General features: G+C 47.4%; 1 protein-coding gene across 2 annotated transcripts in view; it reads right to left on the bottom strand.

Annotated features, from left to right (window-relative positions):
• The window catches only part of Agpat4 (1-acylglycerol-3-phosphate O-acyltransferase 4), a 94,116-nt gene that overhangs the window by 66,175 nt on the left and 297 nt on the right, over positions 1–27,644 (bottom strand). Inside the window, exons 1-2 of one of the 2 annotated variants that reach the window (XM_040758268.1) lie at positions 27,301–27,446; positions 528–788 (exon numbers count right to left, since the gene is read on the bottom strand). In XM_040758268.1, coding sequence (XP_040614202.1) covers positions 528–705 — 178 coding nt within the window. In that variant the 5' untranslated portion in view covers positions 706–788; positions 27,301–27,446. Of the gene's footprint in view, positions 1–527; positions 789–27,300; positions 27,447–27,644 lie in introns of those variants that run through there. The other variant, XM_040758267.1, reaches the window with a different exon arrangement.

A 27,644-nucleotide genomic window follows, 5' to 3' on the forward strand; every position in this document is an offset into this window, starting at 1 on the left:
CCTGTTAGGGAATTTGGGATTTCACTGTTTTGTCTCTTACAACTCCACATCTTGTCTATGATGATCACAAAAGAAGAAGGAAAAGACAAAAAACGAGGAAGAGAGAAGTATGGTATATTGCCATCTGGTTTTTAAAGACACCAAATCTGCATGTGAATTGTGCATCTACCTACAGACCCAGAGAGAGACCACTGCTCTTGGATATTCACCAGCCCTAGATTAATACCATTTCCATCAGGTCACTATGCAAAAAATGGACCACTCACTTCTGAGCAGGAGAAGCGGTTAGAGACGGTACATGTACCGTTCCCAGTTCACCCTTCATAGCTGGTCAGCCTTGTGATACTGGCATTTCTCACTGGCAGGGTAACTTTGGTAGAGTGGGGACAAAATGGGCATGTCAAACCTAAAGCAACCAAGAGCAAGACACAGCAGGCCGGCCAGCCTAGCGAATGCACTCGAGGAGCCAGGAGCTGGGCCCCCCATCTCGGGGAAGAAGCAAGCATGTAGGGCACAGCGAATCTTACGGCTGGAGATGCAGTAGCTCAGTCTGCCATTGATCTTGCGGAACAACTGCTTGTTGATGGGCCAGAGGACCAGTGTGCAGAGTTGGATGGCGTTGACGATGAGTCCCGAGGCGATGAACACATAGCAGAAGACCAGGTGACACAGAAACTGGGACTTCAGCAGCCCGATGAGGTCCATGGCGTGGGGGACGCTCAAAACACACAAGTGTGTATGGTGGGATAGTTCCAGACGGGAGCAAGATCCGGGGCTCAGGAAAGTGTCTGAAACACACGAATGTTCTACATTAGCATAAGCACGGTGCACTCATATTAGAGACAGACCACACACTTACAGGAAGAATAGATGCTTGAAGTTAAAAGGTTGACTAATTTTTATTTAGTAGGCATTGATATGTCCTTGCCTCCTATTTGGCAGTCTAGTCCCTATGAGGGCAATCTTCCCTTGAATCCTCCCAGCAGCCTCTGGGGCTGGTCCTTTATAACAGGTTAGGAACTAGGCCTCCCAGCAGCCTCTGGGGCTGGTCCTTTATAACAGGTTAGGAACTAGACCTGAATAAGTGAACTGGCTAGACGAAGATCATTCAAGTCACCATTCAGACAGCAGCCATGGTGACTGGCATAGATTCCCAGACTCAAACTGAGTGGCCCCTTCCTCAGGTGACACAGCCCTACCCAGCCCAGCCCAGTCCTTCCCTGTCTCCCTCTGTTGGCTTTCCTATTGACCTTTCCTATTTTCCCTGACCTCAGGATTACCCTGGACACATTAGGGGGACACAGCTGGGCTTGGCTCTACCCTCAAGTGCCTTAGACTAGATCCCATTTCCCGCAGTGAACACCTCAATCTGCCACTAAGTTGCCTGCTGTCCTAGTTGGGACTGTCCAGTTCATCTTCTCTCCCAGTACCTTAGGCCAAGCTTCAGATGTGTGTGTGTGTGTGTGTGTGTGTGTGTCTGTGTGTGTATAAATAAATAATTTGTGAAGATATGTGCATATCCACCCCATAAGACTTGTTAATCAGTAACTCAGTCTGCACAGAAAGGCCAGACTCCTGGTGCCATTAACCAATCTCCAGATCTGGAACAAAAATTGAAATGAAAGCTGGGTGTTGGTGGTGCACGCCTTTAATCCCAGCACTCAGGAAGCAGAGGCAGGTGGATCTCTGGGAGTTCAAGGCCAGCCTGGCCTACAGAGCGAGTTCCAGGACAACCTCCAAAGCAATACAGACAAACCCTGTCTCGAAAAACAAAACAAAAACAAAATGAAATAACCTCACAGTTCAGCAGAAAGAGTTTTGGAAGATAGGGTGTAGGCAGGCTCACTTGTCCTAGGAGCCAAGATGACTGCAGACTACACAGAAAGCCTCAAATTTCAGAAGAAACTTCCACACAGTTGGCAGAGGCTAGAATCATTAATTTGTTATCACACAAAAGATGACTGATCTGTAGACGGTCATATCTATTAGCTTATCCTAGACTCCCAGGAATCCCCCGAGCGGAGGCTTTTGCTTTCAGACCCCAGGCTGACCTCCAATTCACCAAGTAACCAAGAATGGCGACCTTGGACTCTTGCTGCCACCTCCTGAATGCTGGGATCACCGCTGTGTGCCTCTGCACCAGATCCACGCACTTCTGGGGATGCAACCCAGGGCTTCCGGCATGCTGGCAAGGACCCTACCAACTGAACCATTTCAGAGCAAGGGATGGGGCAGTTCCTAGGCTGGGTGATGACACAAGATCGTGACAAGTAATGGCTGGCTTTAGGGCTTCCGTCTCTGTCCCCTGCACCTGTCTGGGATGTTCTGCCCCTAGGCTGTGAGGATGGCAGTCTCCTGGACTCAGAACACTTCTCAGAGAAGCAGCTCACACAGTTCCCAAAGGGCAAGAGGCAAGAGACGGCCTGCAGTGAAGTCAGAGTCACAGAGGACACTCAGGGTGGGAAGGACGGACTCAGTCTCGGGTCAGCTGCGCTGACTTCAAGATGATCGTGGCAATGAGGAAAGGCACGGGAGAAATACTGATACTTGCTAAGGATTTCAGGGAGGTGCCAGCAACCCTGCACGATTCCCACGCCTCTCTGGAAGGAGCGAGATGTGTGGGGAGAGCAGGCCCAGGTTCCTAGCCATCAGCCTGGCATAGCAGACACGCTATGTCACGGTTGTCCCACTCTGGCTTTCGGGTTGCAATCTGGAATTGCTGCATCTCGGTCCTTCCCACATTTTGCTCCAGACATTTCCAGCCTGTGAGACTCCCCCTCCATGGTTTCAACACACCCAGTCTCCCTCTCTCTGTGGTGCTGTAACACGGAACTAGCAGCCTGCTCTCCTCTAACTTGACTTTAGTGGCCACACACACAGGGGGTGACTTTCACTGGGTACAGCCTGGCAACACTCCGGGAATATATTCACCGACCCGCATTAACCACAGATTGCTTCAAAACAATCTGGGCACAAGTTTAATTCTTCATTGGGTTCCAGGGAGTCCAACACTGTATTTGACAAAGGCTTTGCCTTGAGGACTGGACACTTAGAAAGGGCAACCGGCTGGTAAGCGATGTATGGGGATTAAATATTGCCTACCTTGCTGTCCTGCTCAATGCCAGAAACTAAGTTTTCTTTCCCTGCTGTCAAATCCCAAGGACTATCACACCCTCTGGTAAACCTCCTCTACTGACATACTAGCCAGCGTCTAACATTGTGTCAGCAATGTTAAGAGACACCATACATATAGACAAGTCCTCAGAGGAACCAGAGAGGTTCTCTTGGCTTCTGTTGGTTGTGTTGTTAACGGCCACATACGTTGTCACGTGTGCGACAGTATAGGTATAGGCTTGGGGGGTTTCCGTGGGAGGCTTGGATTTGAAGCTGAGATCTACCGTGGCTACTCCGTTTTAATCAAAATTCTAAGGGAGATAATGTTTCTTGGCTCTGTGGAACTTAATTTGACTTCTGCAGTCTGGATAGGGTTTGTCCATGTTCTAGATGCTTGGCCCTCAGGATGCTGACGCTCAGGTGGCAGAAGTTCTAATACATGGGGCCCAGGGGAAGGCGGCCAGGTCAGGGAACGGCCCTTGGAAGAGATTAGCATTCTGAGATTAGCATTCTGTTTCATGGAACAGGTTAGTTCTCCGGAGAGCTCTCACTCTCTGGTTTCCTGTCTTGACGGGCAGACTTTGGTCTTCACATGAGGTTACCTGCCATCATGAGGTTACCTGCCATCATGAGGTTACCTGCCATCATGAGGTTACCTGCCATCATGAGGTTACCTGCCATCATGAGGTTACCTGCCATCATGAGGTTACCTGCCATCATGAGGTTACCTGCCATCATGAGGTTACCTGCCATCATGAGGTTACCTGCCATCATGAGGTTACCTGCCATAATGCCAGCACCATGTGCTGGCTCATCTTACGTCAACTTGACACACAAACTCGTTATCAGACGAGGAAACGGCCTCCTTGAGATCCAGCTGTAAGGAGTTTTCTTAATTAGTGATTGATGGGGGAGGGCCCAACCCATGGTGGACGGTGCCATCCCTGACTGGTGGTCCTGAGTTCCCTAAGAAAGCAGACTGAGCAAGCTATGGGAAACAAGCCAGTAAGCAGCGCCCTCCATGGCCTCTGTATCAGTTCCTATCCTGTTTAAGTTCCTGTCTTGACTTCCTTTGATGATGAACAGCAATATGAAATGTAAGCCAAATAAGCCCTTTCCTCCCCAACTTACATTTGGGTCCTAGTGTTTCATCATAGAATAACAATAGAAACCTTACATTTGGGTCCTAGTGTTTCATCACAGAATAGCAATAGAAACCTTACATTTGGGTCCTAGTGTTCCATCACAGAATAGCAATAGAAACCTTACATTTGGGTCCTAGTGTTCCATCACAGAATAGCAATAGAAACCTTACATTTGGGTCCTAGTGTTCCATCACAGAATAGCAATAGAAACCTTACATTTGGGTCCTAGTGTTCCATCACAGAATAGCAATAGAAACCTTACATTTGGGTCCTAGTGTTCCATCACAGACTAGCAGTAGAAACCCTAACTAAGATGGCTAAAGCCAAGGAGAGGTAAGCAGCATGCTACAGAAGCCCCAGAACTGAAAACAGGCAAATCTCTTTTCTTGATACATTATCCAGGTATTTGGTTTTAGAGATGGAAAATAACCTAATACAGAGTTTATCAAAACGTAAAATGAAGAACAAGGTGAGAGAGGGGAAGAGAGCTCAGGAGAGAGACAGGGAGAGCTCGGGAGAGTGAGCTAAATCATTAACAATCATGGTATGAATGCTAGTTCCAAATAGAAGCTTGGGGACTTGCCATTCCGAATTAAAAGGAACTCTTTCTCCTAATGTGGCAATTAACCAACTTCACATCAGGCCAAAAAAAGATAGTATAAATATCTAAACAGAGACAAAAATAGCTAGTGAGAAAATACTGTGAGATACTTTGCCTATTTTTATTTTGGCTTGGAGGTCTCCTTAGAATGTGTGGAAAATTGCTGGGCATTGGTGGCGTTCGCCTTTAATCCCAGCACTCAGGAGGCAGAGGCAGGTGGATTCTCTGCAAGTTCGAGGCCAGCCTGGTCTACAGAGCGAGTTCCAGGACAGCCTCCAAAACAATACAGAGAAATCCTGTCTCAAAACCCACCCCCCCCAATAAAAAAAAAGAAAAAAAAGAATCCCAGTAGTCTATTATGGTACGAGGCAAGGCTGTGACAGAACTGTACCCTACTCCGGAGACTGTCCAAGCAGTAACTCGTGGGATGCAGAGACCAACACCTACCTCCCATGCTGTTTCTAAGCTATACCCCTGTAAACAAAGATGCACGTGATCAGCTCAGTGACAGTGGCTTAACCTCCTCAGCCTTCAGTTTCCCCATACATGAACCAGCATGAGGCAGTCGTAAGGAGTGACATGGTAGACAGAGAGTAGATAGAAAGATGACAGGCCGTAGTAAAAGCAATCGTTTATAGATGATAGATCAGGGATGGGTAGACATAGATTGGGGGTAGAGAGGTGATTGATCAGTAAAAGATTTCCAAATAGATGATACATTCATAGGTGGTAGTACATCAATGATAGGTGATAGATGGTAAATAGAGAGATAAATAGATAAATGATAGGTGATAGATGTTAAATAGAGAGATAAATAGATAAATGATAGGTGATAGATGGTAAATAGAGAGATAAATAGATAAATGATAGGTGGTAGATGGTAAATAGATAAATAGATAGATGTATAGATGTTAGGTAATACATATAGATGATACATTATAAGTGATAGATGACAGATAATAGATGACAGACAGACGGACAGACGGACAGACGGACGGATGGACGGAGAGATAGAACTCGTCTCTACTCCATGCACAGCCATCTGGCAATAGTGGCTTACCTGGAGGAAGAGTCACGGCTCAGTTCTGCGACTGTGTCTGCCATGACAATGTGACCTGTCCTGCAGGAACAGAACTTGACTGGCCCCTGTTCCAGCTCTCAGAGGTTGGTGTAGCCAATGACAAGCATGCAGGGTGAAGGGGAGGACACCCACACGTCTGTGAGCGGGGAGGAGCATGCGTGCGTGGCGCACGGCACCGTAAACCGGTGCCCGATGAACCTGGCAGCTCAGACACAAACCCAGGCTCAGCCACTTCACAATCCGTAAGCTCCTCTCTGTGAAATCAGAGTAGCTCCATGTAGCCCCGGCAGTCGTGAGGGCAAAGAGAACAGCACGTCTGAGGTACCAGCGTGACACCTACAAGGAAGCTCTCTCACATCCAAGCAGCTGAATTGCTCATTCTCCAGGGTTTCATTGTCATCTAAGGTTCCTGGTAGGGACTTGGGATGCACCGCAAAAGCTCTAATGACCAGGCAAGTAAGACAGCTCCATGGTTAAGAGCACTTGCTGTTCCTACAGAAGACCTGGGTTCAAGTCCCAGCACATACATGGTGGCTCTCAAGCATCAGTCACTCCCATTCTAGAGATTCTGATGCCTTCTTTTGGTCTCTGCAGGCACTGTACATACCCCCCCCACACACACACACGTAAAACACCCATGTGAAAATAAAAAAAAAATCTTGTAATTCAGGTGACTTCATCTCCTTCATGAGCTGATAATCTTACAATAGAGTGCAAACCAGCAGAAACCACCAACTCACTGGATTCCTTAGGGAGCCATCTAAGGTGGAGCTTACAGACACCGAGACACACAAGTGCGCACGTGCACACGGCCTTCATACTCTCCCACTGTTACGGATGCTCAAGCGCACAGCTCCATTTGCTGCCCAGCTCGTACTCATGGAGACACAGGCAGACTCCACCCAGGAGAGTTTGAACTGTACTCTTGTCTAAACAGAAACATGGCTCACACAAACAGGAGACCTAGGTCCTCTGCCTTATCCAGGCTCTGCAGCTATGAAGAAAGCATGAGGACATCACACTAGGGAGGAGAGGCTAAGTCCAAATTAGGATTAGTCAGAGGGTTCATTTTAAAATAATCCATCCAACCCCCCCAACCCATCCATCCGTCCGTCCGTCCATCCATCCATCCATCCATTTATCTATCATCTATGTATGTATATATGTATGTACATATCTATCTATCTATCTATCTATCTATCTATCTATCTATCTATCTATCTATCGTCTATTGATCTACTTCTCATGTGATAGCAACCAACCAGTCCAGATTCGCAGAGAGGCCAAACCTTTTCCTGTGTTCTAAGTAAATCAACCTAACAATAGCTGAATAACCTTGGTTGGGCGGTGGTGGCGCACGCCTTTAATCCCAGCACTCGGGAGTCAGAGGCAGGAGGATGGCTGTGAGTTTGAGGCCAGCCTGGTCTACAGAGCGAGTTCCAGGACAGCCAGAGCTACACAGAGAAACCCTGTCTCCAAAAAACAAAAGGAAGAAAAGAAAAAAGGAATTGCTGAGAATTCCCTGCCCACTCAGCACCAGCATCACAGCCACCTGAGGGCCTTGGGGTTTCCAAATCCAGAGCACTGTGCAAACCACACAGAAAGACACCAGAGAAGTTGAAGGCCACATCAAACAAAGCTTGTTTGTTTTTTACTACAGTGAAGGAACTGAGGCCCAGCGGGACTCGTGGCTTCCACGGAATACAAACTCACTTGTCCTCTTTGCAATTAGGCACTTACAGGGCCCTAAACATCTTTATACTACTCGATCGATCAGACTAACCCCTGGTGATCCATCTCAAGGAGAAAATTAACGGTCCTGCAGCCGATCTGTAGTGAAAGAGGATACATTTTCGCTATGATATTAAGTGATAAAGGGTGCGAAGTTATACAGAATTACAATTCTGAAACCAAATGTAGAAAGAACACCAAAGGCTTAGCCAGAATGTTAATTAACAGCAGATATCTTCATATACATACACAATGTATCCCATATGTATATGCATCCACACTACAGGAATGTACACATCAAACACACACGCACATACACGCTTGTCCACATACACCTCATGTCCCTCATATGTGAGTACACTCACCTCACACATACACGCATGTCATGCTCCTGCAAGCCAGCCTGCCTGGCCCCTGGCCCCTGGTAACCACCTCAGGAAGAATGGACAAAGGTAAGTTGCCAGGTCCTTCCCAAGCCCTTTCCACAACACCCACCTGCAGGAAAGGTCTTCAAGGAGGCCCTAGTGGCCAGATACATGCAAGTGCAACTTTGGCAGTGGCTGGCAATGGCAGTGATGGCTGAAGTTGGGAATGCTGACAAACACAGTTTCTGTGCCAGTATTTGTGGTCTGTGGAGGTGCCATCCTGGGAGGAATGAGTGAAGTTGTTATGGGGTGTAGAGCATTCTGATTACTGGGTACACTTCAGCTGGATGAGTTTAGCCATTCTCTACAAAGATGGCAAGGAGTCCGTGCAACCCCGAGTAAGCCACTTAACTTAGTCCTGACAAACGGGCTAAGTTTAGGGCTCAGAATCTCTGCAACGATGTTGGCCTAAGTCCCAAAAACAACGCAGAGACTGAAAGCGTTCTAGACTGAATTTAACCATCCACAGGGACCATCTTGAACCAAAATGTTCCTCAATTAAAATATCATCATTGTCTAATGGTTTCGCAGGCGCTTATATAAAATTAGCTTGTTTTAAAATTTCATAGAACAGGGCTCTGTCCAAGTTCTCTGTATGGTACTCAGTGTCCATTAAAGACTGTCAAACCACGGAGCCCATAAATCATTCTGAACTTCATTACATCCTCTAATGAACAACCCTTCACCCTCTCCAGGATGTAACTACAGGGTGGTAAAACCTAAGACACAGAAAAATATACATCTTTGTTTATATTCAATATTTCCAACATATTTACAGGAGAAAAACAAATATAAAGAGCTTTATATCCAAGGAAACAAAAACTCAGAAAAACAGATGGATAATGTGAGAAAAACCAGAGCCAGAAAGATTACCTTTCTTTTAATGATGGGGACTTCAGGGAGAGGGGGTAGAGGGAAGAGGAAGAGAAAGAGAGAGAGGGGAAGAGAGAGAGAGAATATGTATATGGCTGTCAGCAGATGAGTTTGTGAGATGATTCACCATCCTGTACATGGGTCCAGGGATGGCTGGGTTGGTCATACTTACACGACAATTACCTCTATCTGCTAAACTGTCCCCTGGACCCTTCTTTCCTTCCTTTCTTTCTTCCTTCCTTCCTTCCTTTTTCACTCTTTTCTTTTTCTTTGAGAAGAATCTCACACTAACTCAAGAACTCACTAAGTAGTCCAACTGACTTCAAGTCAGAGTGGTCTTCATGTCTCCACCTCCCGGGTGTGGGGTTACAACCGTGAACCCCCACAGCAGGTAGAGGAAGCATGATCAAGAAAATATTCACTGGGCCTTCTGACGCTACATCCCAGGGCCTTCTGATGCTACATCCCAGGGCCTTCTGACGCTACATCCCAGGGCCTTCTGACGCTACATCCCAGGGCCTCCGGATAGAAGCTGGTGGGGTCAGATCCATACAACACATGGGTCATGCTCCCTCATTGTCACGCAAAGCCACCAGGGGAGGTGCACCCTTTGACTATATATGAGCATACAGATTTCCATAGTCCAGCTGAAGTGCAAAGGTTAAGTGGAAGGTAGATGCAGGGCCAAGTCTGGACCAGGCTCCATGCTTCGCAATCACTGTAGCACGCCCTGAAGACAAGAGGCCCGAGGCGAGCAACTTCAGCATGAACTTCTTCAGCCTCCGGGACCGCCCCCGACTTCCCATCACTGGCTCCACGTCTGAGGTAGGGTGATGACGAGCTGTTGAGCTGCCACCCTTGCCACTCAGTCCCAGGTCACCCCAGACGTGCCCTCCTTCCAGGCACGATGCTCATTGTCTTTGACACCAACCCTGCTCTCCTCACCTCGCTGAGCAGGGGTGAAGACAGAGAGGGCCCAGGGCAGCCACAAACCCTACCCTCTGTCTTCACCCCTGCTATAGGCGGCCTTCCCCTCTTACTCCACCTCTACTTCCCTACAGCTCTCCAGGTGACACAACCAAAGGATAAGCATCCCTCTTGAAAAATCTAAACACAAAACGCACCAATGTCCCAAAGTCCCTCCAGGAAACTGCTTTGTGCACAAAGTTATTTAAAGTATTATAAGAGATATCCTCCAGGCTACATGTGTAAGGAACATGAAACATGTGAATTTCAAGTTTGGACCTGAGACATCTCATGATATATACACAAATATTTCTAAAGTTCAAAACATAAATCCAAAACTCTAGAGGTCTCAGTCATTTCAGCCAAGGGATTCTCAACTTAGAAGATCTTTTTCCTACTAATTATTGTTCCTCTTGTGCTTCTGGTCATCAATTTGGATTATTTCCCTCATCTTTTCCTAAAATTAGGACTTAGGGACAATTTCAAAACTCTGTTGGGAAGTTCCTTGAAGTTATTTTATCATCTAGTATTTTATTTCTTTAATTAATTTATTTTGTATGTATTTGGGTGTTTTGCCTACGTATATGACCATACTTCATGTGAACCTGGGATCTGGAGGCCAAAAAGGGGGTGTTGGATGTCTTGGAACTGGAGTTGCAAGCAGTTGTGAGCAGCGAAGTGGGTGCTGGGAATCGAACCTGCTTCTTCTGCAAGGGCAGCCAGTGCTCTTAAACACTCACCTACGTCTCCCAGTTTCAATGACTTTGGGAGAAGGCATTAACCATAATCATTTTGGTTCTCTGTGATCCTTAACTAGCAAGGTCAAATACAGCCATATCCTGCTGCTCTGGGATGGGTAGGCAGACAGGACACTATGGGGGGAGACAATCGCAGTCACCAGAGGCGGTCAAACCAATCCTCTTCATACCTGTAAAGCTGATAGGACTCCACTTTGCCTCCAACTGTTCTGGTCCCTCCCACCCAGCCTGTCTGGGCCAACTACTCCATTAGGACTGCCATTTCCCACAGGACAAAACATTATCTCTGGCCACATGGCATGGCCGCAAACCAACAGAGATGGTGAACCAGACAGACAGGGGTCCAGCTTCCAGCCCCACGGAGGCCCCTGGGTTGGAGATAAATTCTCTCAGACCTGAAGTAAGAGGACCCAGAGCTCAGGGGCCAATAACAAAGCCACACAGGCAGGAGTCGACACGCTACACACAAAGCCACACAGGCAGGAGTGAGACACGCTACAAGCCAACAAGCTTTGTGCAAAGCCCTGGAGAGCATTAAGAAGAGCTGTGCCCTGTGTTGCCATGTGCTCGCCGGGAGCCTCGCAGCAGGGCTCTGCGTGGTGGGATAAGGAAGTGCAGAGGAAGAGGTAGACCCCTGGAGTCGGGCATGTGAATTTGACTCGAGCATCTGTGCCAAATCTCAGTTTCCTCAGCTGCCATCAAAAAACACTGACCTCCCCATGTCCCGACTCCCCCAGAGTAGACTTCCACGGGTCCAGGATGGACAGATGCCCTGTGGGCGGACTGCAGACCCTATTACCAACGCTAGTTTCATGGCTCAGAAAATGAGGTAGGGGGACACTTGTCCACGCACCCTGCACCCTCGTGTTTGTGTTTGTGTTTGTGGAAACGAGCGTGCACTTGAACTTGGGGCAGCAAGGAAAGAGTGGTGATTGCTCCACAGCGCCACAGGAACTTGTTTCCTGCGGCTGACCCAGGGATGTTCTCCCCAGAAAAGGCTAGCTGGGGAAACAGGCATTTCTTTCCCTTCTGCATCTCAGGAACCAGCAGCTGGGCTCTTTCTTCTTTGTCCTTGTCCCTGTTTTGAGGCGCCCTTGACTCCCGGTGCCGATCTTTCTTTTTTTGGTAAGGACAGTGGAATCAGTAAGTGATCAATGCAGCTACCTTAAAAAAATACGTTTGCTTTGATTTTCGTACAGGGATGTCAAATGAACCCAGGCCGCTTCCCCCAAGTAGACGCGACATAATGGACCTGAAAAGGAGTCGCACTAGGACACAGCTGCACTTAGGAGCTTCTCTGACATGAATCATTTATTGGAGACAGAGCTGCTGGCTGTGAGTGCCCGAAATAAGCTGACTTACAGCACCCTGGTTTCTAGACAGCTCGGAAACACAGCCGTAAGCACATCCAAGCACTCGGTCTGGATGATGCCGTGGGGGTCACTGCGGACCGGCTGTTCCTCGAAAAGCTTCGTGAATATCAACAGCGATGACGAAGCAGGAAGCAGGGCCTTCCCATCCCCCCTCTTTTCTTAGTCCTACAGTTCAGGAGCCACGCAGACATTTCACCAAGCGGTAATGGGGTACCAGGTTCTAAGTGGAGCCCCGGATGGGATTCTTATCACACACTCACTCATTCACAGGTTTATTCATTCACTAGGTTGTCTGTCTTTGGAGCTTCATTCATTAAGGTGAAAAAAATTGATTGATACAGATATATGAAACTCATTATTTTGTATGCTTAACTTTAAAATCAGCAAAACCAAATCAAACAAAATCCATCGCGTTGGGCCCCAAAGATGCTGCAGTTGGTAAAGGATCTTGCCATTAAACCAGACAACCCCAGTTTTGAGATCCTGGGGACCCACATGGCGGAGGAAAGGAACCACTTCTGCAAGTTGTCCTCTGACCTCTACATATGCCATGTGGCGCTCCTCTGTGTGATGTACACACACACTAAATGTTATTTAAGAGTTTTTTAAATTGACTTGTTTCGCATTTAGGCAGTTGCTTCATACACACATTACATTAGACTTGTGATCCTAATGGGCCCTTCTCTAGGTGTGCAGAGGTTAGATATTGCATCCCACGAAGTAAAACACTTCACAGGTCCATGAATCAGGCTGGGAGGGGGAGACCCCATCCTTTCCCCTCTCACAGGACACCCAGATCCTCAATAAATGTTGACTGGATCTCAATTTCCAGATGATGTAACCTCTGGATTCCATGCTGACCTCTCTGGATTCCCAAAGAGCCCGAAAGCGCAGGGACACATGGTCCCTCCATCCTTGCCACTGCAGCCAGCACAGGGAGGAGGCCTCACCTGGCGCCTGCTTCCAAAGGCTAGCACACCAACCTACAGCATTGTCGTCTGACCCGTCACACCACATAGGCGGCACAAAGAGCCTCTTCATGGCAATGCTTGCAAAGGGACCATCTATCAAGCAGACTCAAATGTCTAATGAAAGCAAATGAGCTACCTACAACCCCAGACAGAAGATGGAGGAACCCACAGACGACACACTCATCCTTTTAAAAAGGAGTTTCCCATTAAAAATACAAACCAGTCTGCTACAAACGAAGGATCTTGCACTATCTGTGTGAGTCATTTACCAAGTCATGAACACTTTGAAATTATTCCCATTATTATGCTAATTCACACACACTAGGAAATGCTCTGAGATGGAGAACCCAAATCTCCCTGAACACCCTAACCCCGTCTGGCCTTCTTTTCTAGTTTTTAGTGTATGAGGGGATCCTTTGCTTTGTTCTAACCAGCTAACCCATGGCAGGTGAGTCTTGGTTTTTAAGCATGGTTACAATCTTTGCATAAGCGATACCAAGTGTTCTTTCTTTGACCCTAGTAAGTAACTGTACACGTAGCAGTCATGCTAGGCTACGGGGATCACTACTTCATTGCTTTGTCATTGTGCATTTAAGGTTTCCTTCTGCATTCTTTCTTTTATGAGACAGAGTTTAGCCTTATATCTCAGGGTGACCTAACACTCACTATGTAGCCCAGGCTGGCCCTGAATACTGGGGTATCCTCCTCCTGCTTCAGTTCTGAAACTACAGGTCTATACCTCCACACTTAGCTTTAGTTTTTCAGTTTTGGTTTTTTGTTTTCTTCCTTTTCAAGAGTAAATAATGAATTGGTCAGCATGTGGACATAAGGCTCCTCTCCCCGATTAGTGGGCTATTTCTTTCAAGGCTGTAGGTTTGAGAAACAATTATTTGAAGGCATCCAGTGAACACTGTCCAGTTAATTTTTATGAAAATGCAACTGTTCACTTTCTTACCAGCACCACCGTAAACACCCTAAGTCTTCATACCTTAAAACTTGTTATTTTATTTTATTTTTTATTTATTTATTTATTTTGGTTTTTCGAGACAGGGTTTCTCTGTGGCTTTGGAGGCTGTCCTGGAACTCGCTTGGTAGTCCAGGCTGGTCTCGAACTCACAGAGATCCGCCTGCCTCTGCCTCCTGAGTGCTGGGATTAAAGGTGTGCGCCACCAACGCCCGGCTTATTTTATTTTTAAATTGCTTTTTGTTCTGTTCTGTTCTGTGAGCAGGCTAGCCCAGAACTCTGGCTCCCATGCTATTTTATCTCTAGCCTCCTCAGGTAGAAGCAGGAGGATCTCTGTGTGGCCAGCCTGGTCTACATAGTGAGTCCCAGGACAACCAGAGCTACAAAGAGAGACCTGTCTCAAAAAACAAAAACCAAGGTTTTTGTATGTTAAACAACCTCTGACCTACAACATTAAAGTGAGCATGTTTTTTCTCGGCTTGTTATCTTTTACTTTGGGCTTTGGGAGGGTTCAACCCACTATGAAGTAGAACAGTGATGTGTTCCACTATGTTTACGCATAGACGACTCTTCTTTCTATACTGATCTCTCAGTCTGCAGAAAATGAGTGAACGCTCACTTTTCTAACTTGCTGTTTCCATAGTTAACACTGTTTTCTGTTCTTTTCCACACACCCAGTTCCAGTTGCTTAATGCCTATTCTCCTTTTCCGTGTGTGTGTGTGTATGTGTGTGTGTGTGTGTGTGTTACACGGGTATGGGGGTGCATGTGATCCCCGAGGTTGATGTTGGAATTCCCCTTCGAGAGTAGCTGGTGCTTTCACCCATGAGCCACCTCTGCAACCCCTCATAATGCATTTTTAATATTCACGAGCAAGTTTATAGGCATCACTTGACGATCACTTTGTGACCTGTCATTTGTGGTTTATTTATATGTACATTTCACGGGTAAGGAACGAAGGCCCAGGGAAGTTCCCTGACTTGATTTCTTCAGCCATCCCCCTGCTCTCCGTCCCCACACCTCCCAGAGCCTTGGTTCCTCTTTCAGTCTCCTCCCGACCTGACTCACAAAACCACTGAGAACACAGAAGAAGACCGCTGGGGACAGAAACAGTTAAAGGCATGCATGTCCTCACCCACAGGCAGTTCTAACTAATATTTATGGAGTGCCTACTGTGTGCTTGGCAATGTTCAGCTGTTCTGCTCGCAGTAAACATGACTGAAGGACAGAGCAGAGGGGAAAGAACGCTTCCAGAACCCCCAGGGCACTGTTCCATTTGGTTCTTCTCGGTGGCACAAGTTAGCAAATCCTGAGGTTTACTAAGAGGACTTAGAACTTCCTCTCTTAAGCCTTGGCCCTAAGCCTTATGCTAATAGTAATTTAATTAAGGATCATTGCCCAGTGGCCAGACTGAGAGCAGCCCTGGGCTCAGAGCTGGACAAGTATTTTCTGGAAGAGGCTCCCTAACTGCTCAGAACTCCATGTCCGAGAAATCGAGCCCTGGCAACTTGGAGACTCTAGAAACACAGAGGGCCATGCTTCACACCATTTAGCAGATTCCTCAAATGGTAGGACACACCACAGGTCACTTTTACTACCTGAGGGTAGTGTTAAAACACCTGATAGCACATTCCCAGATGTTCCAGGGCTGGGATGGGAGGATGGCTTAGTGCGGGCCGCACAGGCATGAGAACCCGAGTTCACAGCCCCAGCATCCGTAGAAGAAGCAGAAACAGCCATGTGTACCTGCCATCCCGGTGCCAGAGAGGAGAAGACAGGTGGGCTCCCAGGGCTTGCTAGCCAGGCAACCTCCTCTAATGAATGTGCCCCAGGGTCACTGGGAGACCTGTCTCTCAAAAATTAAGTCTGAGAAGCAAGCAAGGAAATGGCTGGTGTCAACTTCTGGATCTCTCTCTCTCTCTCTCTCTCTCTCTCTCTCTCTCTCTCTCTCTGACACACACTCACATGTACATGCACATAGCTATAACACACATGTGCACACACATGCACACATGAGCACACCACCTGCGTGTGTGTGCGCGCACACACACACACACACACACCACAAAAAAACACATTGATCCTATCGGAGACAAGGTCCATGTGGAAAAGTGGGCAGATACAGTGTAGTGTATTATTTTAACAAAGGGAACGAATGAAGCCTTGAGCAGGAAGAACCCAGGAAACTCTAACTCCAGAAGAAGTCAGCCCATCCTCAGACATGTGAGAGAGAAAAGATGGGGAGACAGCTGATTTCTAACAGCCAGTGTCACTGGAGTCAGATCCCTGGGGCCACTGATGGTGGCACGCGGAAGACTGTCCGTAGACGAGGCATACAGAGTTGCCACAGTATGGGGGTGTAAATAATGGAGAAAAGATGTGTTCAGACATACTGGCTAGAAGCTAAGTTAGGCTCCAGATAGGAATCAAACACCGATGCCCCCTTTCCCAATTTTATATCTGGGAAACTTCCCACTTCCCCAGAAGTCTACGTACAGTGTCAAACCCAAAACATACTGTTGTACATTTGGACGATGACATTCTACAGTAATCTCTGCCACAGGAAGTGAAGGCAGAAGTTCACAAGGTCATCTTTAGCTACATAAAAAGTTCAAGACCAAGGGCTGGAGAGGTGGCTCAGAGGTTTAAGAGCACTGACTGCTCTTCCAGAGGTCCTGAGTTCAATTCCCAGCAACCACATGGTGGCTCACAACCATCCGTAATGACATCTGGTGCCCTCTTCTGGCATGCAGGTATACATGCAGAAAGAACAGTGTATGCATAATAAATAAATAAATCTTTTTTAAAAAAAAGTTCAAGGCCAGCCTGAAGGACATGAGGCCCCGACTCACAAATAACAATGACGTGTTTGAAGCTCCTTGGGTCTGATGACCTTTGCCACGTTTTTTTTTTTTTTTTTAGAGGAAGCCACTCTAGCTGGCCCTCTCAGCCTCATTACAGAGATGCTTGTCTTCTGCACAGAGTGCCGAGGGGAAGGTAGTGGCAGGATGGATGGGACTCGCTTCTAATATAACTGAGTGGCAGATAAAAAGAAGAGTAAAGTTAAAATGAGGTGAACACTAAGACAATTCCAGATATATACTACCTAATGAATGAGTGAATCAGATACAAAGCGCCCTCACCGTGGTGGCACTCACCATGGCACTGTGAAACAGAGTGGACCCCAAAGGTACCTGCTGCACGGACTCAACCAGAACCAGAATACGACAAGGTTGGCTCACCGACATGCAATAAGCTAGTCAAGGCAAAACTACAGAGTTAGGGCCTGGACCATTGATGGTTTGGACCCAGAGTTCTAAGGAAAGAAACCAGGACAAGAGGGGTAACCCTGTGGTGAAACTGATCTGGGTCCCCCCCCTTTCTCTTTACTTATGAGTGGACCCTTGGCTATTTCCAAATTCTTTTTTTTTTTTTTTTTTTTTTTTTGAGACAGGGTTTCTCTGTATTGTTTTGGAGGCTGTCCTGGAACTCACTTGGTAGACCAGGCTTGGTCTCGAACTCACAGAGATCCACCTGCCTCTGCCTCTGCCTCTGCTGCGATTAAAGGCGTGAGCTACCACCGCCCGGCTCATGTTTCCAAATTCTTACAACATGAAACCCTGAGCTCCCAGTACCCGAAGGGGCCGTAGTGTGAAGGTACTGACCTTGACCCCAGAGCAGGGATCCTAGAGCCAACAGGCAACTTGCCATTATAACTTAAGCAATCTCTGTCCATGATAACAGGATTACCAGAGCTCAGAAACAACAAGGCGTGTCCTAGAAAAATCCACAAGGCATTCATTCCAGCGGAAGTAAGGAAGTTCCTAAAGGGTAGGTTACCAGAGACAAGGTGAGAGAGAACAAGCCTCTACTGGATGTGCCATTGACCAAAAAGAGACAGGGAAGGAAAAGCAGCCGTGCCGAGGACAGTCTTGGGTGATTGTGTCCACGCCCACAATGCCCCTTCTAGGACTCAGACTCACCACATTGGAGACAGACGGTAAAGAGGCAGGCATGAGAGGACCTAGGGCCAGCAAGTATTCCTTTCTTCCCAGCATTACTAAGAGACGGTGCAACTTTGTTTCTTCTCAAAAATGTTGCAGAAATACTCCCCTAGCGGAGAGCGCACAGCTAAGGACCAAGAGCCTTGGGCTAGCTCTTGTTTCAACTTGCTGTTGTTGCCGCCGTCGCTTTTTCCCCACCGTCTATTTTTTGGGGGCCAAGGTACGCACGCTCCAGCATGCCTGTGGGTGTCAGAGGAAAGCCTGCAGGAGGCAGTTCTCTCTCTCTCTCAACCGTGTGGAACACAGGTCATTGGGTGTGACAATAAGTAGCTGCCTGCTGAGCCATCCCACCAGCCTGCTTGAGGTTTTAGGAATCAGAGCCTCACATGGCCCACGCTTGGCCTCAAAAGCTCGATGCACTTGGGGATGACCTTGAACTCCTGACCCTCCCGTTTCTGCCTCCAGAGTACATCTGGCCGCTTTCACTGTTTCCAAGTCTTTTCCTCAGAACTTTCAGCGCCACTGAAGCCCTAGAGAGGGGATGGCGTTCGTTCGGTCATCACACCACAGATGACCCCAGAGGTGGCGCCTTGGTTACAAAATTTGTTTTGGCCTTGGACTCCTTGCTGACCTCAAAGGAAACAAAGGCAACATTCACAGAGACGTCTGATAAGTCAACCCCTTGTGCCGGCAGCAGCACGTGCCACTGAAGCCCTAGAGAGGGGATGGCGTTCGTTCGGTCATCACACCACAGATGACCCCAGAGGTGGCACCTTGGTTACAAAATTTGTTTTGGCCTTGGACTCCTTGCTGACCTCAAAGGAAACAAAGGCAACATTCACAGAGACGTCCGATAAGTCAACCCCTTGTGCCGGCAGCAGCACGTGCCGGGAAACCGCTCTTGGTCTGTGCTCAAGGTCTCATGGGCAGACAGTAAGTTGAAGGCTATTCACGGGGGCCAAACCCAGACCCAGTGCCCTGACCCTGCTTTCCTCTGCGTCACGCTGCCCCTCATAGTCCCAAATAGGCTCCCTGTGTGTGCGCGCGCATGCGTGTGCTGTTCTGAGAGTGACCAGATCGAAAAGCAGGCAGCACCGGTGACTGGCAGGTGGAAGCTGGGTAACAAACGTGCTTGGGAAGCAGCTCAGATGGAGGCTGCCTTGGCACTCCCAGGACACGGCTGGATCTGACCTTACAGAGCGGTGGCTAAGGAAAGGCACGGAGCGAGGCAGGAACTGTCAGGGACCAGAGGCCACAGCTCAGACATCAAAGAGGAGACAAGGGACGGAGAAGGGGAGGGACGCTCGATGATGCAAAAATCGGAACTAACAAATCATCAAACAACTGGGCATATTCAAAACCTTCTGTTGTCCTCTCTCCCAACCTCACTAAAATGTGAGCCCTGTTAGTCCACCACAGCAGGCCAAATTGGGACTCAAGTGACATCACAAAATGTTCATTATATAATTTGCTCTATGTGGTGTTTTTTTTTTTTTCAGTCTTTCCCCTGAGTCGCTGGGGTGAGATTAAAAAAAAAAGAAGTCTCTGTAAATTTCATTTTGAATCTAAGAGAAGTCTTTTTCACGGCAAAAGACAATCTGCATCAATCTGGAGAACGGAGAGGCTGTGCAATATGCGTATGCAATCGTTTGAGAATTCTGTACAGAGCCAACTTGGGGTGCTTGAGTATTCTTAGCACTGAGACTCTGGCTTGGTAGCCTTTCTGGGCAACAGCTTCCAATCAGACCTGAGAAAATAATCCATGACCTTCACAGTTGACATGCACTATGCAAAATGTTCAACTTCTATGACTGCTGACAGAGGGACATGGCTTAGAATAGTACAGAGCCTAATGTGACAGGTGACTACTGGGAAGAGCGGCATAGAAAACCTTTTCTTCAATGTATAAAAGGCTCTCAACACAGCCGGTCACCAACCTTTCGATCCTCCGACCCGTGTCCTCCCCACCTCCACACATCTGGACAGCCCGTTTATCTCTCCCCAGGCCACACATCCTAGGCTTGTCCAGCTCCCCATCCCACCCAGCTACTTCAGACATGGGTATGCCTGTGAGGGGTTATCTTGACTGCACTGGGTTGGAAAGACCTGCCCAACCGTACTTGGAGGCCTTTTCTGGCTGGCACAGGGACTGTATGAATGGGAGCTGAGCACCGGTGTGTATTCATTGCTCCATTCTGATTGCAAATGTGCTGCAACCATTTACTTCAAGCTCCTGCTGCCGCGACTTCCCCGCCATGAAGGGACTACACTTTCAGCTGTGAGCTAACACAAACCATTCCTCCACTGAGCTGCTTTTCTCAGAGTATTTTATCACAGTGACAGGAAAGCAACCGAAACCAGTCACCTTTCTCCAGGAAAGGCAAGCAGGGGACTCTAGGAAGCTTTCCTAGGCAGCAAACTGGGTTAAGGACCGACAAGCAGGCCTCCTTGCTGGCTCTCACGGAAGCCAGCTTCTTACCGCGCAGTGCTAGAATGACCTATGTAGGCTACTGCCCTCCTCCAGGGCACTATGTCTGGTTCCTTCTTGGACCCCTTGTGGTAGGCAAAAGGCAGCCTGAGTGCAAGGCCTTGACCAGAAATGTCATAAGACAATTGAATTGTATGAGGAGGTAGAATAAAAGACTTGCTCTACTCACATAAATCTTCAAGGCTGGAATGAAAGACGGGAAGTGAGAAGACACCAACCCTGGGTCTGCCAGAGCGACTCAGAGATGCTCAGTGTCTCCCAGGGATCGGAAGGCAGTCAGGGAGGCCCTTGTGTGGGAAACGCCGGCTCAGAGCTAGAGGGGTAGGCTTAAGGTTGGAGCTTATGCAAATTAGTCCTGAAGAACTGTTTCCTTTGAATCGGGGGACAAACAGATGAACTCACGGGAGTCACAGGTAGAAATTCCCTTGCACAGTGGCTCTCGGCTTTGGAGGGGGGGATTTTAAAGGACGTATCTAACAACTTCTCAAACATTCTAGGTTCTTATGACCTCAGTAGGAGGACTTATTCCTGGCACCTCATGGCAAAGGCCAAGGATGCTGTGATCAGCCTACCTTGCTTGGGACAGCCCCACAAACAAGAGTCATTTGGCCCCAAATGTCACAGTGATGTGGCAGAGCAGTCTTGCCTTTAAGGAAGGCCATTTGGAAGCCAGGCTGGGAGGCACACAGATAGGCAAGTTGGACAGCCTTGCCCCCATCTTTCCTCCAGCCAAGGATGTCCTTTTCCTTCTTGCTGCCCTGTTCAGTGCTAAATATGGCTCCCTTGAGAAGCCCACCCTGTCCCTAGGAACAGGTAATTAAGGCAGTGCCATAAAGAAATAATTGCCATGTGGCATACTTACGCACCTGCAAGTCTTTGTAGGACAACGGAAGGAGAACATCAGGAAAAGAGAGATGGTATCAGCGTTGCTGAGAAAGCTCTGGTGGTTTATATTGACTGTCAACTTGGCAGGACCTAGAGTTACCTTGGAGACAAATCCCTAGGCAAATCTCTGACGGAGTTTGTGGCTGGGGTTAACTGAGGTATGAAGACCCCTCTTAAACGTGGCCAGATCGTTGCGAATGCATACAGCCCTGGTCTGAATAAAAGGGACAAAGTGAGGGATCCTGGAGCTTCCTCTCTCTCTCTCTCTCTCTCTCTCTCTCTCTCTCTCTCTCTCTCTCTCTCTCTCTCTTTCTCAAATGCAACAGATGCCTCCTGTGTCTCCTCGAAGTGTGAACCACAACAAACCTTCCCATCCTTTCCCTAGGTGTTTTTATCACAGCACCAGGAAAAGTAACTAACCCTCCCACCCACCCTTCCTCACAGCAGGAGACAGAAGGGAAGGAAGGAGCTAGGGTGATTTTCAACCAACCCGATCCAGGACAAAAGTTCTAACAGTTGCATTGGTTAGGTGTGCTAAACTACTATGTCCTGGGAAGAAGATGTGCTTGGTTCTTTAAAGTTTCATCAGCCTCGGTGAGCCTCCTGCCCACAGGGGAATTGACTGCTCACACTGAGCCCAGAGAGACGGGAAGCAGACCAGATTTCACTCCTGGGTCAATTCATTTCTCCTGCTCTCCGTTCAAAGTCTAAAGTAAAGCTCAGCCGCGTCTTCACAGATCATAACTCTGCCCTTTCAACTGGGTTTTGAAGGTAAACAAAAAGGAAGAGAGGCAGGCTCCATCCATCCTGGCCTGCGGAACTGGGGCAGCAGTGGGGTCCTTAGAAGTGACTCAGTGAGGCTTGCTCCTTGGGTAAACACAGGTCTTGACAGCAGCTCATACCTGTTTTCCGGTATGCACTGCGATGTCTTTCAACTGTTTTGATCAAGGGCCCCTTTCCCTGCCCTTACTGTCTCCCAGAAAACTACAACACTCTGGAAATGACAGCTGCATGTCTCACAGACACTGTTTCTCCAACTTCTAAAACAATTCTCTGTCACGCAGCATCTCTGAAGACTTAAAAATAAGTGTGAAAGGCATGTGAGGGGAGATCCACAGGAGGGAGATTTGCTCATCTAAAAACAAACATGTTTTCTCTCCTGTGGCTGGGGATGTACTTCAGGAGGTTGGGTACAGGACAGAGGGGGTGGGGAGTCCTTCTCTAGCACAGTACAAAAAGGATATCCGCTTAGTGCACACTTGAAACTGTAGCATTTACAGTGAGGAGACAGGAGATCAGGAGTTCAAGGTCATCCTCAGCTAAATAAGGAGTTTAAAGCCAGCCTGGGATATATGAATCCTGTCTCCGCCACCACTCCCCTACCCCACCGCTGCAAAAAAAGAGAAAGAAAAAAAGTCCCACATGTCCACTGTCTTCTAAGCCAGTGTTCTCAACCTGTGGGTCTTGATCCCTTTGGCAAAGCTCTGTCTCTGAAAATATTTACATTATGATTCATAACAGTAGCAAAATTATAGTTATGAAGTAGCAATGAAATAGTTTTATGGTTGGGGGTCACCACAACATGAGAAACTGTATTAAAGGGTCACAGCATTAGGAAGGGTGAGAACCGCTGCTCTAGGCTCCGTGCTTGGGACTGGGGCAGAGAAAGAAATCACCGTACCAGGATAGGAGATGTCTTCTGTCACTCCCAGGCAAGGCAAGCTACCAAACCCCAGTGCTTCTGTTTGTACAATGAACAGTGTCCCTTTACTAATCTGTTTGTACAATGAACAGTGGCAATAGTTTTTACATGCAAATTTGTTATGAGCACAGAACAAATTGGTACATGTTAAGTTCAAACGATCAACTGACATAGGAAGTCCTCTGCAGAGTGGGGTCCCTAGTGTTCTCATGGATCCTACACAATGGCTGGTCACATCAGTGTCTCTGCAGGCCACTAATCACCCCCAAACTGAGGGAGGAATCATCTCCTGCAAGACTTCAGTGCCAACTTCAAACTACCATGAGCCCAAACCAAAGGTACTCCTTCCCTTCCAGAACCCAGAGCAGAAAAGCCAGGAGAGGGCTTCAGTGTCAGAAGATGAAGTGGAGGGACAGAAGATTTGTTTGAGGCTAATCTCATCAGAGATTAAAAAAAAACAAAAACAAAGAAAGAAAACGGAAGACTTGCTAAATGTTTTCTCCCAAGGTCAGGCAGGCAGAGGTCGAGAACTTTGTCACCATGCAGACACGTCACTTCTAGGCTGAAGATAGAGATAACAACTGTAGAGTAAAATCAGTCTACTGAGAAAACCAGGAAATACACTGAGGTAGTGCACAGGTTATTGGATGCCCCAGGGTCTGGAGGTGAGCTGTTGCGGCTTCAGACTCCCTGAGGAACTGTTATCTATTGGCACTGCATGGGATAGCATTGCGTTATGGAAAGAAAGCTCCAGACAACACAAGACGATCCAGTGAACCAATGAAGCCTTTTTAAAGTAGCCTTAAAAAAAAAAAAAACCAGAAAACTATATTGTGTCTTCCGGGAAGAGCCAGTCCCCAGGAAGAGCAGGGAAGCCAGGTAGACACTATCTCACTCTACATGGTTTTTATTCTCCTATGGGTCCAGCACTCGGGTCCCATTCCCTCCCGTTTTGGTTAATTAACAGATGCTTCTCAGCCTCATGCTCAACCAATATAGGAAACACAAGAAAACTTTAAGTGGGACAAGAGTCAACAGCTAACCACTTCCTCCCCCGCTGCCCAGTGCAATATATATATATATATATATATATATATATATATATATATATATATATAATTTGTCTTAACAACACTCAGTCAGGGTCATTAGCTAATGAATCTCTCCACCAGTATCTCAGGGGTGAGGGTGCTTTCCACGTGCCAGCTCCTAAGCACATATCCTTAACACACAGCGCTGCAGCATGGTCCTCGATGCTGTCCTGTGAATGAATGACTATATGGAGGGCCGCTGGACAGCAGGGGCAGGTGGAAGGATGCACCAAAGTGAATGAGTAAATGGGCACTAACAGCCCTTAGGGCCTAGGAAAGCACTAGAACAAACGAAAAGAAATGAGGAAACAGACTAGAATTTTTTTTTTTGATACAGGAGTGTATGGGGGGGGCAGCTTCAACATAAATCACTAATTTTATGGCATATTCTCTTATTTTGCCATTAGAAGAAGAAACAATAGATTGGCTAGTCTTTGAACTCTCAACACCCCCTCACATGGCTTAAAACTGTAACTGCTTAACTCATGGGTCCATAGCACCTGATACATCATAGACACACAATAGTTACAAGTCCCAAGAGAGGCTGAGCAGCAACCCTTTTTCCCACAGCCCTGGCTTGTTGTCCTCAGAACTCATTGGAAACAGAGTTCCAGAGTCAAATGCTAGCTTTCCAAACTGACTCTGCACAGATTAAAAACTGCAGAGCTGGATTCATACAGGTTTTCCTAATGTTACAGGATTACTAAGCCAGGCTTAACCATGTATTCATCTTTAAAACTACTAAACCGGGTTTAACCATGCATCCATCTTTAAATTACTAAACCGGGTTTAACCATGCATCCGTCTTTAAATTACTAAGCCAGGCTTAACCATGTATCCATCTCTAAATCAAGAAGATTTAAGGCAATGGCCAAGATAATTAAGATGACACACTCCCTCACCCCCAGTTCCCAAGCCACAGCCAAGGCCATGACACAGGCTGGCCTTCAGGGAGTCACCCTGGGGTACCTTGCTTTCACTCAACTCCAGGTGTCTTCCACAGGTCACACATGTCATTCTCTATCTGGCTATCAGAGAGTGGTTTTGTCTATTTGGGTGTGTGCTGCTTCCTCTTGGATTGGGTTTGGGTTTTTTGCTGTGAAATCCTGGGTCTGGAAACTCAAGAGTGACAGGCTGTGACTAGCATACTACTAATGTGCTTTGGAAGATGAGCTTACAGTAAGTCCATTGTCCGGCAGCATGCTAACATGTGCTTGGCAAAATGAAAGCCGAGTCATTCTAATGCTCTCTACCCATCACCTGGTTCAACTGTCTCTAGTTAGATGTGTTTGTTTTGAAGGTTTCTAGGGATGCTGGGCAAGCTTTCCACCATTGAGCAATAAGCCTAGCCCTCTAATTTCGTGCAATGTCCCTCCACTCCCATCTGCAAATAACTTTTGTGTCTGAAATGCTTAAGAATTCTGGCACTATGATCAATTTTTAAGACAAAGATAACAGCAATTAGATAAGGAACATTCTAGGGATTACCGGTCCTTCTTGATTCTGCATAGTCAGGGGACTGGGGTTCAAAGCCATGGTTTGGTCTTTAATAGTCTGAAGGTATCCTGAGGTCTTTGCAATTCTTACCACAGATAATCTCAGGCATTCAGGACCCTTATCAGTACCATTAAGGAGGCAATTCTGGTTATTGGCAGTGCCCATTAATTACAAAAAGAGGGTCCACTATCAGGTCTTCTTCAGATGTACTGAATATAGGGAGTAAATAAAGTCACACCTGCTAATTGCACCTGGGTGCAATGAACTATTTGGCACTAGTTCTATCTACCTCTGTTTAGCACGAGGCAGGTGGTAATTTCCTCTCACATCTACGTTTTCTTCTAAAGGTTTCTTTTCCCCCCATGCTGATCAAGAGGATATCATAGTTTTAATTTGGGGCTCCTGGTATTTTTTTCTCAAATAGGAACCCGGTTCCCTCCAACCCCCATACACAGATAGACACATGCACAAGAGCCTGCCACACACACACACACACACACACACACACACACACACACACGACTTCCCTTCTCTCGAGATAACTTTTTCATTAGCTGAGGATGCTGACTGATAACTCTTCAGATGAGCAGATCCTTACAGGTTTGGGGAGACTGGAGGGTGAACTCTGGGTAACGCAGGTGAGAGAGAGCACAAGGAAGGTGACCCTAGAGGCCCCGCTAGGTAGCTAGGTAGTTACCGTGTCTTACACTAACCGAACTTTGATTTGTGGCTAAATGAAGTTCAGAGTAGAGTCAAGACTCATCTCATACATGTTTAGACTTGTGAGAAAGCCCGAGCAGCTGATAACATATTTACCACTGTGAATTCTCAAGTAGTTTCCAAAACTTATTTCAAAGCCTTCTTGTCCTGGAAAGAGTTAAACCTTCCTTCTCCCCTCAGTATCAAGTCTTAAGAAATATGTAAGTTTTTTAAAGCTACCCAAATCACTGGAAAGCTTCATAAACGTCGATCAGAGCACTCCCTTTAAAAAAACCCCAGTGTCTGATGGAGACCCCACAAGCTTAAAATTAAGTAAATACGGCGGCGGTGATTACAAATGCCTGTTTCCTTGACAACTCCCTTCCCCCAGACCGTCTGCGATAGGGAAAAACCAAAATGAAAACGAGGAGGGGGTATCCACAGAATCATGCTGCGCTCCAACGAGGCCCAGCCAGGCCATGCCCAGGAAGGAAATACAAATAAATCAATTTAGATCCGGACTGTATTTTGTGGAGTATTTTTTTGTGGTTGCCATAGAAACACCAGGGCCAGCAGAACGTGTTGCACGAACACAAAAGAGAGCCCGTATATGTGACCAAGAGGATTCTCTACAGCTTCACTGGGTGGCCAAGAAAACGCTTCCACCCTGGGAGGGATGCTCGCGGAGCCCCAAAACGCACACCAAAGCCTGGCACAAAGCAGTAGTCCTCGGAGGAACCCCTGTACCCCCTCCGGTACCCAGCACATCCTTCTCCAGGACCCTCCCAGCCTCCCAGCCTGTCCCGAGCCTATCCCTTCCAAAGTCTTAGGAAAACCAGCCGAGTGGAAGGAAACCAAGATAGAGAAGGCGTCTGACCATTGCACGCCCCACCCCAGGACAGGATGCCTGGAAACCGTGTGGACACCACCTACCTCGTTCCCAGCAACCCGGTGCATTGGCGCTTGCTAGCCAGAACTGCGAGGCAGCTGCCTAGGGTTCAGAAACTGCCTCTACTTTATAGAAGCTGTAACTCAGCCAACACTGGAAAGAAAAAGCGAGACTCCACCCAAAGGGGTGGACCCTTCGGGAAGGAAAAAAAAAAAGGGTGGTCCTCGGCTGACGTCTCTCCCCACCCATGTCACTTCCTTTTAAAGCTACGACTTAGCAGCTGCGGGGAGGGAAGCTCGGACCCGTGTAACATGAGTCATCCTCTTCTCCTTCCAATGAGTGTGAGGAAGTGTCCGGCTCGATCTCCTGTTGGATTCAGATGGGATAG

The sequence above is a fragment of the Mesocricetus auratus genome, unplaced genomic scaffold (genome assembly GCF_017639785.1).
Source record: "Mesocricetus auratus isolate SY011 unplaced genomic scaffold, BCM_Maur_2.0 Super-Scaffold_100018, whole genome shotgun sequence".
NCBI lineage: Eukaryota > Metazoa > Chordata > Mammalia > Rodentia > Cricetidae > Mesocricetus > Mesocricetus auratus.